Here is a 17,378-nt window from a genome sequence, read left to right as displayed (position 1 = left end):
AGGAGTCAATATTTTTTTTTATATTTGGTTTATCTCATTTTATAAATAAATCATTAGATATTCCCAAGAGGTAGCTTAATCTGGGACCACGCTTAATAAAGCTGAGGTCATTAGTTCGAATCTCCTTCCCCTTCATGTATAGACATGTCAAAAAAAAAAAAAAATCAATCATTAGATTTATGAACTTATAGACTCTTAATATTTCTCGTTTAAAATATAAAAAAAGAGGCAGATGCCATTACAGTTTTGGGAGGTTGGTATTTCCCACTTACCATTTGGATTGAGGGAATAGGAGGATAGGTTATAGGAGTGCGGTCGGAAAAATTCATGGTTGCGAACATTGTGTCGTATATTATGGGCGTAAAAGTTTACAATTCTTTAGACCTTTTAGCTTTCCTAAAGAAATTCTCCCGTCTTGGATAATGTACGAGTGATGAAGGGTCAAAATAACAATATGAGTCTGCTTCAATCATGAAATTTCTCAGATTAAGAGAAGTTGTTAAAGAATTAGCCAAAGCTTCATCCAAATTAGGGTGACAAGGTGGGCTCATTTGGGAGATCATCCCAATAATTCTCTTGTTATGGGTCTTTCCATATTAGGCTAGCCGTATTAATTTTATGTATTAGGTTTATATTATGTTAATATAAGTCGGCTAACCCTAGTCATATTAGGGTTATAATATTATCTTTATTTTATTTCATATAAGGGTCTTGATGACTCAGGCCTAATTTATATTCTAATAAGAGCTGATGACTCAGCCCTAGAAATATTGCAATAGTTTGTCTATTTAAAGGTAACTGTGTTATGAATAAAGTAAGCAAAAAATTAATCACAAACCTTATGTTTGAAAGGTCTAGGTTCCCTTAGAATTTATAAGGTCTAAATTCCCTTATAACCTAATTTATCCCGTTGCGAACTTAGGTTGGTAACATGTCCCTTCATTAATTTTGAACCTTCCTTGAGAATGAGGAAGTAATTTCTCCGATGGGATGTGGGTCTCTTGAGTTTCCAAGTAGCATAATGTTCAAGTGTGACCATGTTAATATTCTTGGAAATAAACAGATTGAGCATCATCAAAATCACAAGCAACAACAGCAAAGATTTGGAAGAAATGAAAATCACCTTTTGGGATTTGTATATCTCATGTACGATGGAAACAAAACTTTTCTCTTATAATTATTAAGTAATTATGGAATATGTGGTCGGCAATTGGCATGATTCCGTCAGTTTGCAAGTTTTTTCTCTATCGGTATATTTAATAGAGATTGAATCCTTCTTATTCGTTCACGCATGTTATATTGTCACATGGTGTATGCAACATTCGATCTTCTTTAGTATTGTGATAAAGCTAATAAATTTATCTAAGAGGTATATACTTGATAGGTCAGACCAATGAGGCAAAATCTAACACTTCCAAGCGAAAGAACATCATTAAATTTTTATATTTCTCGTCCTTTAAATCATACATTTAAAAGAAACGACGTCACCTGCTTACTTAAAGCTATTTTCAACAAACGACCTAAAAAAAAAAATCTAGGATATTCATCGGTTCTTTAGTAGTATAAGCATGGAAGATGATAGAAAGCAAAATTCTTTTTTATTGGTAATATGCACAAATATGAAACACCCATTGGATCTTGAATCCATGATATCACCCTACCATATTCTTTTGACTTATGAGGGATTACTACATTTGCTTGCATGAGACCTATAATACATCTCCATATATCTTTTTCAATTGTGAATATAAAGTTTAATTTATTAAAAAGTAAAAAAAAAAAAAAAAAAAAACATGTTTTTTTCACGTGCCATTTTTATAGACCGGGTTGAAAGTAGTTTGGAGGAAATTGGTGAAAACTACTAATTTGTTTATTATTCTCTTGTGTAATTTCTGAGAAGTTGGAGAAAAATAAATGGGCTGTTGGGTATTGGACTCCAATTGGCTTTTGAGAGGAGAAAGAAAACCTACATATTTGACTAGTGTTTCAATCTTTTCCTCTGAATTGCCTTTATTGATACTTGAGCTTGTTAACCATGTTTAGTTTAGAAGTAGTTTGGTGCTCTGGCTGGTAGGTGAGAAAATGAAAGAAAATTTCTAGTCCATCATATTCCACCCCCTAGGAATCTTGAATAAGAAATTTCTTCTTTCCCCCCCCACCCCCCAAAAAAAAAAAAAAAAAATGCACACAATTTGATTTTCTTCTAACTAGTGCACTAACTGTTCTTTTAACTGGTTGAAGTGTTGATTAAATAATTAAATTTATCTATTTTTATGAGATTAAGCTTTTAGGAATAAATTGTGATTTAATATGGTATTAGAGCTAGAGGTCATGAGTTCGAACTCGAACTCTATCAATTCATCTCTATTTAAATAAAATATTTCATGTGTTATACATCATTCTATTAAAAGAGGGTTTGAGCACATACATGAAAGAAAGTGTTAAAGTGTTGATTAAATTTACCTTTTTTCTAGTTGCTTAAGCTTTTAGGGATAAATTGTAATTTAATAAGGTGATTATGTTGTCGAAATTAGGTTGTAAATGAACATTTTGATGAATTTATATTATATTTCACTTGTATGGCAATATTTTTACAATGCTAAGATTATTTCATTATTTTATGAACTACATTTATTTATTTATTTTTGTCTTTTCAGTTCATGGTTTTGGCTGATAGGTTTGATAATCCTGACTCTGCCATTGAAGAGGATTTGAGTACTATTTCCATTTTAGAATGCCCGTTTCAGTTTAGTGCTTAAACATGACCAAAAAAAAAAATCAATGATTTTGTGATTAAAAACAAATTTAACTTGCGAATGAACACGGACTCAGGTAAAGTAGCTACAGTTAGTTGCCTACTCACGTCCTTTTTAATTTTTTTTTTTAAAAAGTCATGCTCACCATAATAAAATGCACCCTCACATACCATAGTCTCTCATGCAACGAGTTGCATCCTTTCAAGTTTCAAGGGTTGTATTTCTTTAACACATGCAACTCTTTGCGAAGAAACACCGTTGCATCTATAAAAGAATGCAATATTAGGAATTGGTTGAATGGGAAATTACAGATGGAGATGGCTATTGTATTTTATTACCAAGTTCTTCAATTAAATGGGAGGAATTATTAGGGTTGAAAAGGTGGGCGGTTAATAACCGCTAACTGCCTTTATATATATATATATATATATATATATATATATATATATAACAGAAAAATATAATTTCTCTTTACCTAAAAAGGAAAAGAAAAGGAATAGACGGCGAACGATGTAATGAAGCGGCCAATTTCAGGCTCAGGTCGTCCAAGCCGACGAACCCAACGTCACTACGCTCCATCTCTCTTTCTCTGGCTCTCTTGCTCTGTCTGTCTGTCTCATTCTCTCTCGCTCTCTGTTCTGAACGAAGAGAATTAGAAGAGGAGGTAAGAAAAGAAGAGGGGAAGCAAGGGAGACATGAGAAAAAGGGTGAAAGAAGAAAGTAGAAATTAGAAATTTTTATGTGAGAAAAAAGGGATAAAAAAAAAAAAATTTAATTCAAAATTTGAAATTAATGAAGTATAAACAGTAAAATAGTACGTTCTCTTGGATTTTTTTTTTTTAAAAAAAAATAATAATAAAATCAGTCATTAAATTTGTATTACCACATATTTACCGATATAGATCTTATAGATTCAATGACTAATTCATTAAAAATGAAGATAAGAAAAAGGACAAAAATGTATTAAATTGCAATACTCTAATAATAAAGATGAGAAGCTCATGGGCCCTCCCAATGTGACCTCACTTGGGCTTTGATAAGGTCTCTAGATTAAGCTTAGCCGGCCTAGCTCTGACCTAGATATTTGTATTATGTGGTGTTGGAAATTCATTTAATTCCATCATTACACGAAAAAAGTTTCATTTGACAATTTCCTCCGACTTACAACGTTAAATTGATTAATTAGTTAAGTAATTAGTGGATTGCCCACTCACATTCTTATAATATAAGAAACAAAAATATGCAACTATGAAGGAAAAGCCGTACGGATAAGCTACACTCGGGTCAATAATAATTATTACTTTGAGGTAATTAATTAAAAAAAAAATCATTTTAACCATTTAATCAAAGGTTGTGATGTGTGACAGCCCACCTCCCATCACATCACGTTTATTAACCCAATTAAATTCACGAAAGGAGAAAAATGCAGTAAATGGAAGGGACTTCATTTCTTTGCATTTTTAAAGCATATGATATGATCATCATCATTCTTATCCATCTTATATAAAACCTAGTTTATTAAGAATATTTTTGATAGCGATGTGTAATTATAGTCAGTGGATCAGAATTAAATTCTTTATGAATATGTGATTTTATAATTAGAATCTTGTGTGTTTAAAAAAAAATAAAAATCAAATAAATAAAATTGAACTTCAAATAATTATAGTGCTTAAATTATTGGTGACAACGTACTATGTTTTTTTTTTTGAAATCTGATCTCATTCATAAGAAAAAAAACAGAGCCAAAGCTCTACATGATAGCAAGAGCTAAACGCTCTAAATTGACTAAGTCAAAAATACAATTAGGAGTCTCTTCGAGCCAAACCTTGTCAAAAAAATTTTTGGCTGCCTTCTTTGCTAGTCTATGTGCCACCATATTTGATTCTCTCTTGACATGGCGCACCTCCTAACTTCCGAACCCCTTTAAAACTATCTTGGCATCATCAATGACCTGTCCATAACTACAAATGCTTTGCTCCGTCTTTGAAAGGGCCAGAACTACATGTTTCGAGTCCCTTCAAAAATCACTTGCCTCAAGCCCATGTCATGACTGAATTCCACCGCATGGAGAGCCGCTACTGCCTCAGCTGTAGATGGGTCGAAAACTACCTGCAGAGTCTTGCTTAGAGCCGCAAAAACCAGTTCCTGATCATCCCTGATGATCACCCAGATTCACCCTAATTCCAATCATCTTCTCCTTAGTGTTTATGGCTGCGTCCCAATTAGCTTTGTAGCTGTCAGGGGGGGATTTAACCAACGTATCTGAATGGACGAGCTTTGTGCTTCCCCTTGGATAGGGTCGGTTTGATTTGCCCTTGAAAATTGATTTTGATTCCTCCGCATCTTGAACCAACCTCTTCGGTTGTAAGAATTCTCCTCCATGCATAACATTACTGCAGCGCTTCCAGATTTGATGTGCAATAATCCCCACCAACTCAAGTTCTTCTAGCTTGCATTTCCCCATTAAATATTCCATCACTTCCATAAAATTCTCCCCTGCACAGAAACTTTTTTGAAAAATCTGCTTGCTTCCACCCTATATATCTTAGGCAGAAGGGCAATCCCACAATACATGCTTTGCTATCTCCACACTCCTTGTGCACATGAAGCAGCTCTCATCCTGAACAACACAGTGGCAGAGCCAGCAATTTTATATTGGGGTTGCCGCTAAAATTTTTTTGGCGTCCTAAAAATTTTCTCCACCCTAAAAATTTAGTAATTCACATAATATATGCATCACAAAAAATATCTATAAAAGTGAAATATGTGCTCAAATTGATATATTAGAAATGTAACATGTCGACACTATATCAAAAATACAGAAATACAAAAAAAAAAAAAAAAAAGTGTCTAGAATTGCACTTTACAAAGAGACTAGAGAAAGTCTGAGAGAGAGCATCTTAAAGATTTTTTTTTTTTTTTTTTTTGGTGCAGGAGAAAGGTTGCCGTGGGTTAAATTACAGTAGTGGGTTAAATGAGGGTGAGGGAAAAGGGTTGCTGTGTTTTGGGTAATGGGTAGGTAAAATTGTAAAAAGAAATTTTTTTTTTTTAACCCACAAAAAAAAAAAAAAAAAATTAAAATCCTTGGGGGTGCCACGTGGCTCCGCCACTGGAACAACATTTCGCCGCTTGAGATTATCTCTCGTCGGAAGAATATTGCAACACGCCTTCCATACAAACATTTTAACAGCACTGGGTATCCTCAATTTCCAGATACTATCCCAAAAATTTTTCCTGTTATACCGACAGGTGCTCTCACCCTTCAGAGACCCACACCTCCCTACCTCCAAGTGCTAGGCACTACATACCGAGAAAACACCCGTATTGGTAGGATACCATATCAGTTTATCCGGTTGCTGGTATCTACTTATTGGTAAATTGTAAATAATTTCATCTTCCTCCTCAGAAAAAGATCTCTGGATGAGCTCATTGTTCCATGACAAAGTTTCGGGTCAATCAAAGCACTCACCTTAGCATCTCTTGGCAGATTTGTACACACCGATTGGATAGCAAAAGTTGAAGGCTTCGGGATCCACCTGTCACCCTAAATGGAGACCCTCCTGCCGTCCCCAATCATCCAAAAAGATCCCGCGTGAAGTAACTCTCTAGCCGAGAGAAAGCTCCTCCATGCAAAATATGGTCAACTCCCAACCTTGGCATCCCAGAAAGACACCATAGGATAGTATTTTGCTTTTATAATTTGTGCTGCTAAGCTCTCTGGATTTACCATCAACCGCCAACATTGCTTTGCTAAGAGAGCTTTGTTGAAGCAAATCAGGTCTCGAAACCCCAAATTATCAACAAAATAATTAACCATACTATATATATTAGCAGAAAGCATGCACAAGACATTTTCAAGCTATATATATATATATATATATATATATATATATATATATATATATATATATATATAGATTCACATGATTGGAACATACCCAAGGTCCCAACCAAAGAAATTTATAAATCAAGTTTTTCACCCTTGTCTTTTAGCACTAATTACAGCGTAAAAACAGTTGAACAAGTTTATGCTTTAAATAAACATCATGATACATGTCAATTACTTTCTAAAGAAGTAATTAAAAAACTTAGAGAAAAGAAAATGAATTTCCTTCACGTAGGATTAATTCAAGTTGCTGTAAAACCCCTAGTCTGTCTAGGAATTAATGCCTATGTACTTTTGTGTTTAAGAGATGCAAGACATAAAGATTACAGCACTAACATGTTAGGAGTCATTGAATCTAGTCTTCATAAAGGACCAATTCATTTTGACTGTTTCTTGACTTCACTTTAAGTTTAAGTGATCCACAGATTTTAAAAGCTTTAACTTTGAACATTAAAACAGCGGGTTACGATATGTTAGAAGGAAGCCAACCTTTAACATTAATTTACAGATTTTATTATAAGTCAATGAAAACAAATCTTAATGTGCATGCTCTTGTTAAAAGTCCCAAAGATAAAACTTTACTTATACAGACACATTCTTGCGATGCAAATGTTAGAGTACCAAAATCAGTAGTTTGGTCTGAAGTAGAACTTCCATCAAAGTGGCTATTAGAAAATGAAAACATTTCAACAAAAACAGAAAATACAGCATTTGATCTAAATTGTTTACAACAATACTTAGATGGTACTGTTAGGTTAAGTTTTGATAGATCAAGACTCAACAAACCACCCTTCATGATAAAAGAAACAGCTTTCCAAGATACACCAACAAGCCATAGAAATCCACAAGATACACCAATAAGCCGTATAAATTCTGCCTCTTCCTCCGTTAATATTGAACCTTTAAGAAGAGATAAAAATTTAAAGTTAAAAGGTATAAAAGTAGAATCTGTAATAAGCTCCCCATGTTATACAGCTAATCAAGAAAACTTTGAGGAAGAAGGACCAAATTCCTCAACACAAACAGATATAGAAAAACCTCCTTTACACCCACAATTAATGACTATAAGTAAACCATTTACTTTAGACCTCCAACCCTTAATAAAAAACAATAATTCTACCAAGAATACAGAAAAAAAAAATATATATATATATAAGTTAAAATATACAAAAGAACAAAAAATAAAAATCTTTGCAGAATGGGAAAAATTTATGAATGACCATAAGTTACATATAAAATTCTTTGACTTTATAAAAATTTATGAAATTCAAAAATTGAACATGTTAACCCAGTGGGAAAAAGAAGATAAAACAATAATAGAAGCAAGTCACCCTCCAAAAGAACCGATCTTTGTAAACTTTAAAGGATCAAAAATTTTAGCCTCCCCTTTTAAAACTTCCAAAGATGACGAAATAAAAAAGATCATGGAACAAAACAATTACACAAACCAAAGTCTCATAACCATAGGAAAACAATTAGACTGACTAGAAAACAGAATTACACCCCCAACTAAAACTCAAACTGAAAAGAAAAAACCCCATTACGAACAACCCCTCTTAAAAATTTCACAACCCAAAATGTTATACTTAAAGGATAAAGACGAAACCTGTCTTGAAAAGGTCAATAATATGCTAAAACAACTTGAAAACATCAAAAGTGAAGCCTCGCCCTCTAAAACTGCCCAAGTCATTAAAAAGGACAAACAAATAATCACATATGAAACAACAAGTGAAACACAAAGTTTAGAATCTGAACAAACTACAGATCAAGAAATACAACAAATTGAACAACAATTCAGCGAATTCCGAGTTAATAGAATGATTAGACCAACGCCTAACACCCCCAATTGGTACTCTAGACCTACACCACCAGACATTCAATATGAAGAACGAAATGTTTTTAACCAATTCTCAGTCTCTACTAACAAGATTTATGAATGGAATATTGATGGTTTGTCTGAATAAGAAATTTTAAATAGACTACAGCATATGTCAATGGTTACTAATAATTACCTTACAAATTTAGAAAAAAAAACTAATGCCGAAATTGTAGACATTTTAACATCAGGATTTACGGGAACATTAAAAGCTTGGTGGGAAAAATACCTAACTGAAGCATATCGTACTGAAATAAAATATGCAGTCCAAAAAGATGAAGAAGGAATCTCAATTTATGATGAAGCACATAACAGAAGAACCCCAGATGGAATTAATGTTTTAATTTATACCATAATGAAACATTTTACAGGAACCCCTAGTAATGTTACATCCAGAATTCATGACCAACTAAGTAACCTTAGCTGTCCAACATTAAGTGATTTTAGATGGTATAAAGATGTTTTTATGTCAAGAGTAATGTTAAGAGATGACTGTAAAAATGCATTCTGGAAAGAGAAATTTATCAATGGTTTACCCAATTAAGTAATAAAACTGGAATTATAGAATATGATCAGCTTACCTACGGAGACATCATAAGTATAATAAGTAAAATAAGATTAAAAATGTGTATACACATGAAGATAAATAAAAACTTAAACAAAGAAAAAAGAGAAGCAAAATATGAAATGGAAAATTTTTATGAACAATATGACTTACCCTCTATACCACCCTCTAGAAGAAAACATAAGGATAAATAAGTAAAAACTAGAAAACCCTATAAAATAGGTTACAGAAAAAACAAAAACTTTGAACCAAATGAATATTACAAGAAAAATAAAACATCAAGAAAATATTACAAAAAACCACAAAACAAAAAATATGATAAAAAGAAAGTAAAATGTTTCAAATGTGGAAAAATTGGCCATTACAAAAATGAGTGCAAAGTAAAAGATAAAATCAACCAATTAAAAATTTCCAACAAAGAAAAAGAAGATTTATATAAAATTTTAGAACTCAGAAATTCAGATTCTAGTGACAATGAAAATGAATTTTTTAACACCTCAACAGATTATAAATCAAGTCAAAATTCTAGTAATTCAGAGATAGAACTAGGTTGCAAAGATTCATGTTGTAAAACAAAACTTAAGATAAATGTATTAACTAAATATGAAGAAATGCTAATTGATTTGATAGAAGGAATATAAGACCCAGAAACTAAAGCCAAATACCTTAAAAAATTCAAGAGTAATTTAATAAAAAATGAAACAAAAAATGGACTAACAAAAATTACAGAACTACAAATTAGTATTGATAAAATCCTCAACAGATTTAAATCAAAACAAAGGGAAGTAACCCTCCAAGACTTACAACATGAAGTCAATCAAATCAAAATAGAAATAACAGATTTAAAAGCCAAAAACAAAGAATTGGAACAAGAAGTAATGATTTTAAAGATTAATAAAAAAAATTTTCTGAACAGAGTCAATCTGAGACTGAACAAGAATCAGAAGACGAAAAATCTTCAAAATCTTCAACCAAAAGTTTAATCTTCAAAGACACTACAAATGAAAAACACTTAAACACTTAAACATAATTGATAGAATCATTTTTCAAAAATGGCACTCTAGAGTAACAATAATTATTAATGGCGAATTCGAATTTGAAGTTATAGCTTTGATAGATTCAGGTGCAGATTTAAACTGTATTCAAGAAGGTATGATACCTACTAAATATTATTCAAAAACTACAGAACATTTATCATCAGCCAATGGCAGTGAAATGCAGATAGATTACAAATTACCTAAAGCACATGTCTGTCAAGATCATGTTTGTTTCAAAACTTCATTTGTCTTAATAAAAAACATGACTGATTCAAAGGTCATATTAGGAAATCCCTTTTTATGTCTTTTGTATCATTTTACTACAGATCACAAAGGAATTATCATAGAAGTTTTAGGAGAGAAAGTAAAATTTAAATTCTTCAAAAGACCTCATACTAAAGATCTCAATATGTTAAAAGAAATTTCAATTTTTAAAACAATTAACATTTTACAGAATTAGAGCAAGCAATTGAACTCCCTAAAAGAAGAAATTAAAAATAAAAGAATCGAAGAACAACTATCAAGTGACATCCTTTTACAGAAAATTGAAATATTCAAAGAAAAAATATAAAATGAAGTTTGTTCTGATCTCCCCAATGCTTTTTGGCATAGGAAAAAGCATATTGTAAAACTCCCTTATGTAAAAGATTTCAGTGAAAGAAATATTCCTACTAAAGCTAGACCCATCCAAATGAATCAAGATTTAATGGAACTTTGAAAATTGAAATTAAAGAATTGCTTAACAAGGGAATAATTAGAAAAAGCAAGTCCCCTTGGTCTTGTTCAGCCTTTTACGTACAGAAAAATGCAGAATTAGAAAGAGAAGCTCCAAGATTAGTAATAAATTACAAACCTCTTAATAAAGTTTTACAGTGGATAATATATCCTATACCAAACAAAAATGATCTGATAAACAGAATAGGTCAAGCCAATGTTTTTTCAAAATTTGATATGAAGAGTGGATTCTAGCAGATCCAAATCTATGAACAAAATAGATACAAAACAACATTTGTTACACCATTTGGCCACTATGAACGGAATGTCATGCCCTTTGGGTTAAAAAATGCCCCAAGTGAATTTCAAAACATCATGAATGAAATCTTTGACCCTATAGCACATTTCTCAATTGTTTATATAGATGATGTCCTCATATTTTCAAAGTCAATTGATGAACACTGGAAATATCTTCATTTGTTTCTTAGTATCATCAAAGTTAGTGGTTTAGTTGTTTCAGCTACAAAAATCAACTTGTTTCAAACAAAAATCAGATTTCTAGGATTCAACATCAGTCAGGGAATGGTTAAACCCATTGATCGGGCCATTCAATATGCAGATAAATTTTCTGATATCATCCTTGATAAAAATCAGCTTCAGAGGTTCCTAGGATCTTTAAATTATGTTGCTGAATTTTATCAAAATCTTAGAAAACATTGTAAACCATTGTAGGATCGTCTTAAAAGCAACCCTCTACCTTGGACAGATCTTCATACTTCAATTGTCCAAGAAGTCAAAAAATATGTCAAGACTTTGCCTTGTCTTGGCATTCCTGACGTAAAGCTTTCAAAGTTGTAGAAACAGACACCTCCAACATTGGATATTGGGGTATTCTCAAACAGAAAATATCTCCAGATTCTTCTGAACAAATTGTTTGTTTCCATTCAGGAATTTGGAATTCAGCACAAAGTAATTATAGTACTATTAAAAAAGAGATTTTATCTATAGTATTATGTATCTCAAAGTTTCAAAGTGATTTGTTAAACCAAAAATTTTTAATTCGAGTTGATTACAAAAGTGCAAAACATATTTTAGAAAAAGATGTTCAAAATATAGCAAGTAAACAGATTTTTGCCAGATGGCAATCAATTTTAAGCATCTTTGATTTTGATATTGAATACATCAAAGAAGATCAAAATTCTATACCTGATTTCCTCACTCGTGAATTTTTGCAGGGAAAAGATGGCTGAAAAACCACAATCCAGTAAAAACAAAAATAAAACACCTTCCATCAAGTCACAACCAAGTCACCATATAGTCCTGAGCCCAAGAAATGTAAACCCCTATGACACATGTTCACCCATTAACGTGCTAAACAAGTTTCAGGTTCTTGGTTCCCCAAGACCTACTTTTTCATCCACTTTAGCATCCCAAGTCATCCAGACCCTTACTAGTTGGTAGAATGTCCTACAACAACCGTTATCCCTACCTAACAAAACTCTTCAAAACTCATACAGCAGCAAAAATTCTATACCAACCAGCCCATTACCTATACCAGTAGATCTAGGTTTGTCCAAAAAACCTATATAGAAAACCTGTTTTTAATAGAACATGACCAGCGTCACCTCAAGAATCCTTTGGATCTTGTAAAGAATTATTTTCCTCCTAAATAAAATTTCATTCCATTTCACCCGTCTAAATCCATCAATTTTTACAGAGACATTTTACTCCAAACAGCATCAATTACCAAAGACTCTGTCCCAGACAAATTTGATCCAGAACAGAAAAGAATAATCTTTGATAAAATGTATATCACAAAGATCATTTCAGCAAAAGAATTGGGTCACCCAGCTAATCTCAAAGTCCTGCAGGGCCACCAAGTCCAATACAGCTACTATGATTACATTGAAGCATGGTCAAAAGTACTCATTTATCAAAACAATAATAACAGTCATTCTTGGTATCTTTGTTTTGATAACAATTTCAGCAGTCAGCTTCCTATTTGGTTCAACAGATGGTGGCAAAGTCATGAGATGATTCCCGAGATTTTACCTCCAGAACTTGCAAATGCATTACAATAGTTCTTTACAGCTTACAAAGTTAATGAAGCAGAAAGTAAATTTCATTCCTTGCTTCATATGGCAAAGAAATATAAAATCTCATGGCTCTTCAAATGGGATTATGCCATTGATCAAGGAATTTGCAGAAGAAACAGATATGTCCGCTGGTGGGACAAATTCAACATTCAAAAAATACTTTCATCAATACAGAGAGAATTTCCTTTATTCACCACTCAAAGCCAATTCTTGGCAAGCAAATCACATCTACAGACAGAAATTGGAGCAGCCATGGCCCAGGTCCAATGTAAAGAAGACCTCAAGGATCTTTGCAGAAGCCTTCTCCTTAAAGCTAAAGGCATTGAAGAACAAGGAGAATAAAGCTCGGCTTCATTCTCCTCTTCAACAAACCAAGTACAACCCATTCACCAGGAAGCTCAAGACCCCTATGATCTTGGTGAAGATTGAGACTTAGAGAAGCCCAAATACAGTAATCATTGTTCCAAAATACAACAAACACTGTTCTCAAATACAACACTGTTCATGTCACTATTTTGGCGGTCATTACTGTTCAACATTGTTCGTGCCACTGTTCATGTCGGCAGCTACTGTTCATAGCACTATTCACCCGACAGATCACTGTTCATCTACAGTATTCAGCTTTTAATTTTTTATTTAAAGCCCTTTCAGCTCTTGTAATCGGGGCTCGAGTTCTTCCGAACTTAATTCTCTTTTCTTTTCTCCCTCTCTAATCATTTGTGAAATCTCACAATATGTATGTCAAAGTTTCATCTATGTATTACAGAATGTTTCATTCAATGAAAGCTTCTTCAAGCTAATTTTACAGCATCATATTTTTGTAAGTCTTTATTTTCATATATCTTATTTTCGTTATGTATATTCTTGAATATATGTTTCCAATTGAAGCAGATTCAACATTTCATATTCATATTTATGTTTATATCTTTGTGTATCCTTTTAGATATTTTGTTCATATTCAGGCTAAAATCTTAATATATGTATTCTAGAAGCAATGCCGGTAAGGAATATAGCAAAAGTTATTGGCTTGGGATGCAAATATTGACTCACCTCGATATATACTCTAGTCAACCGCTGTCATTGAAGAGCATTAATGGGATAACTATAATTAATCAAAATAATTTTTATATAATTTAGGGCTAATAAATTTTTTGGTACCTTGGTTTTAATGTTTTTATTTTTTCCTTCCTATGTTTTAATACCAGACAAATCTGGTACTTTACCTATAAAAAAGACAAAATCAATACCTTCATTAATTTCTATCATCCCAATTAACAGAATTCCACGTCATTTCCATTAATATCGCGACATGTGCCCTAAAAATTAAAAACAATTAAAAAAAAAATTATGGGGTGGCCGGCCACCCCATTTAGGCCAAAGGGGGTGGTTCGGCCTCCCCAGACCGGCCTTGGGGGTGATTGAAGGGTCTTGGGGGTGGTTCGGCCACCCCTAGAGGAGCCGCATGGGGCCACCCCCATGGCCTCTCGGCTACCCCCAGACCGGCCACCTCATACAATTTTCCCTTTTTTTTTTTAATTATTATTATTATTAATTTTTAGGACACGTGACGTATTTTGGAAATGATAAGTGGAATTTCGTTAATTGGGACTGACAAAAACTAACAGAGATATTGATTTTGTATTTTCCTATAGGTGAGGTACCAGATTTATCTGATTTTAAAACATAGGAAAAAAAATAAAAACATTAAAACTGAATTATCAAAAAAATTATTAACCCTATAATTTATTCACTGCAGCTCATGTTGTTCTCATTGATTTTGATTATATATAAAAAAATAAATAAAAATAAATAAAAATTAAAAATTAAAAATTAAAAAAATTAAAAAACCATAACTGTTTTAACCTTTCTGGAAGCCATGATCACGCACATGTCACACCGAATACTCAAAGAAAAATGATTTATTTTTTAAAAAAATATTTCATCTTAACGATAACACCATATTCTAAAATTATTATTTGGTTTTGCTCTCTTGTGAAAATAGAGGAGACAATTAATTCATCCTTTATTTTGTATTTGTTTAATGTTTCCATTCGAAGGTGCCGGCATGGTCAATATGACTAAAATAATATTTTTTTTTTTGTAAGACTAAAATAGTTGGTTGAGTGCAAAGAAGGTCGATCTGTCGTCCAGCGCGTTTCTGAGTTTCTTAATCGAGGGCGGCCGTTTGACGAAAAATTCTCTCTTTTCCCAACAACATATTTGATTACTTACGATCGATGCCAACGATGATGCCATGGATAAAGATTGTTATTCAAATTTTAAAATTAAAATCTACATCTTTCTTTTCCAATTCCAAAGGGACAAGTTAATTAACAACAAACAAAAAAGAAAAATTCCATGCAGTACTCCTCCCTCCATAAATTCTTGAGAATGAAGGAACCCAGCATAATTATGGAATTATAAGCTAGCACAACAAATTAAACACAGTAATATTAAAACAAACCCAATTTTGGTCAAAGCCACAAAGCCCCTGCCTCCTTCAAGATGGGGACCAATTCGCCGGAAATATGGGTGGCCATGACTCTCTCCAACCCGCCGAACAACTTTCCGCCGACGAAAACCGCCGGGAACTGCAACCGACCGTCGTCGAGATGTCCTTCCTCGACGCCAACCATTCTCGACAACTCCTTTGTCACAGCAGCCTCGTCCTTCTCATCGACCTCGGCGACGGTGGGGTTCACCCCCAGGCCTTGTAGCAACCGGCGCACCACGTGGCACATGCAGCACCCCCGTCTCCCGAACACTATCACCGCATTCTCGGACACCATTTTTCCTACATTTGCTGCGTCGCTGGCTTCCCTATCACGTGGCTCACGTGCCGACAGCCCGGTGCTGCTCGGAGGATATGTTCTGTAACTGTAAGGAATCGCTTGATACATGGTACAAAGATTGACAGAGAGATTGAGATTGAGAGAGAGAGAGAGAGAGGTTTTTTCTGCGTTTCCGTTGAGAAAGGGTGAAGGGAGAGGGGGATTGGTTATAAACTTATAATGTTTTTGTGTGTAGGGCGGTTGTAGTGTGAGGGCTGGAAATAAAGGAGGAGAGAGTACTCTAACGTCAACGGCAGTTACGCACACTTGTACGTCACCTACACTGTGGTGACATGGCATTACGTCACCGCTTTGGCGACAGATTCCATGTAGCTACGTCCCACCGGTGACGACTTCCACAATTGCGCTTTTACTCGGTCACCGACAATTGGACGAGGAATTCTAAAAGGGTGGGGTTTTGTGGGGGGAGCTTTCAGATAAGGCTGAGGTTATATTTATATTAATTTAATATAGTTTTTCGCATGTTTATCTTGGATTAGATCCTCTCCAGTAGCACATTATATATATATATATATTTTATATGTCCGCATGAAAGAGAGAAATGAATTCGAATTAGTGACCTTCACTTCATTAATACCGTTTTAAAATTTTACAACAAAATATAAAATAATTTTTCTTCATTTTATTTGAAATGGAAATGAAGAGCATGCATTCAGTTCCGTTTATCAAGCATACCAAGATTATGTTAATTGACTATCATTTATTATTCAATATGTTAACTAATTATCTCTAAGAGGTAGCTCAATCCGCTAGGACCAAGCTTAATGAAGTGGGTGTCACTAGTTTGAATCCATCTTTCTTCTCTTGTGCGGATATGTCAAAATATATATATATATATATATATAAACTGATTTTTTGACGGTATTTTAAAATGTGATTAAAAAAAATCTAGAACAATATATAAATAAAACAATTTTAATTAATGACACGTCATGTGCCAGACGTATGTGTCATGTGGCACAGTTGATCAACAACCTCTTTTTCTTTTTCTTTTTTCTTTAAAAAAATTTTGTTTGTGTTCGTACAATTGGCACGCGACTCATAAAATAAGTGTAAGTTGACGGAATGACCTATTTCAAACCATATGAAAACTTAAAAACTTAGTTGTCAAAATTAAAAATCTAATAACCAAATTAAAATCGCATGAAACTTAGTGATTAATTTGACTTTTTTTTTTCTTAAAAAAATTATATTTTCAGTATGTAAGCACATAATAAACACATTTCCAACGACCAAATTGTAGAGAACAACAACATTATCATTGTATGTCACATAAACAACAAACTATATATTAATCCTACATTAACTCCCTTAAAAATGACAAATCAAATTGGAGTATCCATTTGATAAGGGCCCTAATTATTTGTTGTGTTCAATAATAACTTTATAATTAACTTGCTAAACAAGTAAAACCTTATAGGGATGATAGATCACAATAACTTTTGGAAGTTATGCAAAAGTTTATTGGAAAGACAATAAAGGCATGGCTCCAATGGCGCACACATTTCATCTTCTTCTTCACTTCTTGGTAATTTAATGGAGTTGATTTTGCGTACACAACTCTCAAATCCTGGTGACTACCAACCAAATATTTCC

General features: G+C 33.1%; 1 protein-coding gene across 1 annotated transcript; it reads right to left on the bottom strand.

Annotated features, from left to right (window-relative positions):
* Positions 1-15,187: 15,187 nt before the first annotated feature.
* Positions 15,188-16,130, bottom strand: LOC132171429 (glutaredoxin-C9-like). Its single transcript, XM_059582737.1, has one exon. The coding sequence runs from the start codon at positions 16,059-16,061 to the stop codon at positions 15,405-15,407; it is 657 nt and encodes a 218-aa protein (XP_059438720.1). The 5' UTR covers positions 16,062-16,130; the 3' UTR covers positions 15,188-15,404.
* Positions 16,131-17,378: the final 1,248 nt, after the last annotated feature.

Source organism: Corylus avellana, chromosome ca2 (genome assembly GCF_901000735.1).
Source record: "Corylus avellana chromosome ca2, CavTom2PMs-1.0".
In the NCBI taxonomy this organism is placed as follows: Eukaryota; Viridiplantae; Streptophyta; class Magnoliopsida; order Fagales; family Betulaceae; genus Corylus; species Corylus avellana.
This window is presented reverse-complemented; position numbering and strand designations above follow the sequence as displayed.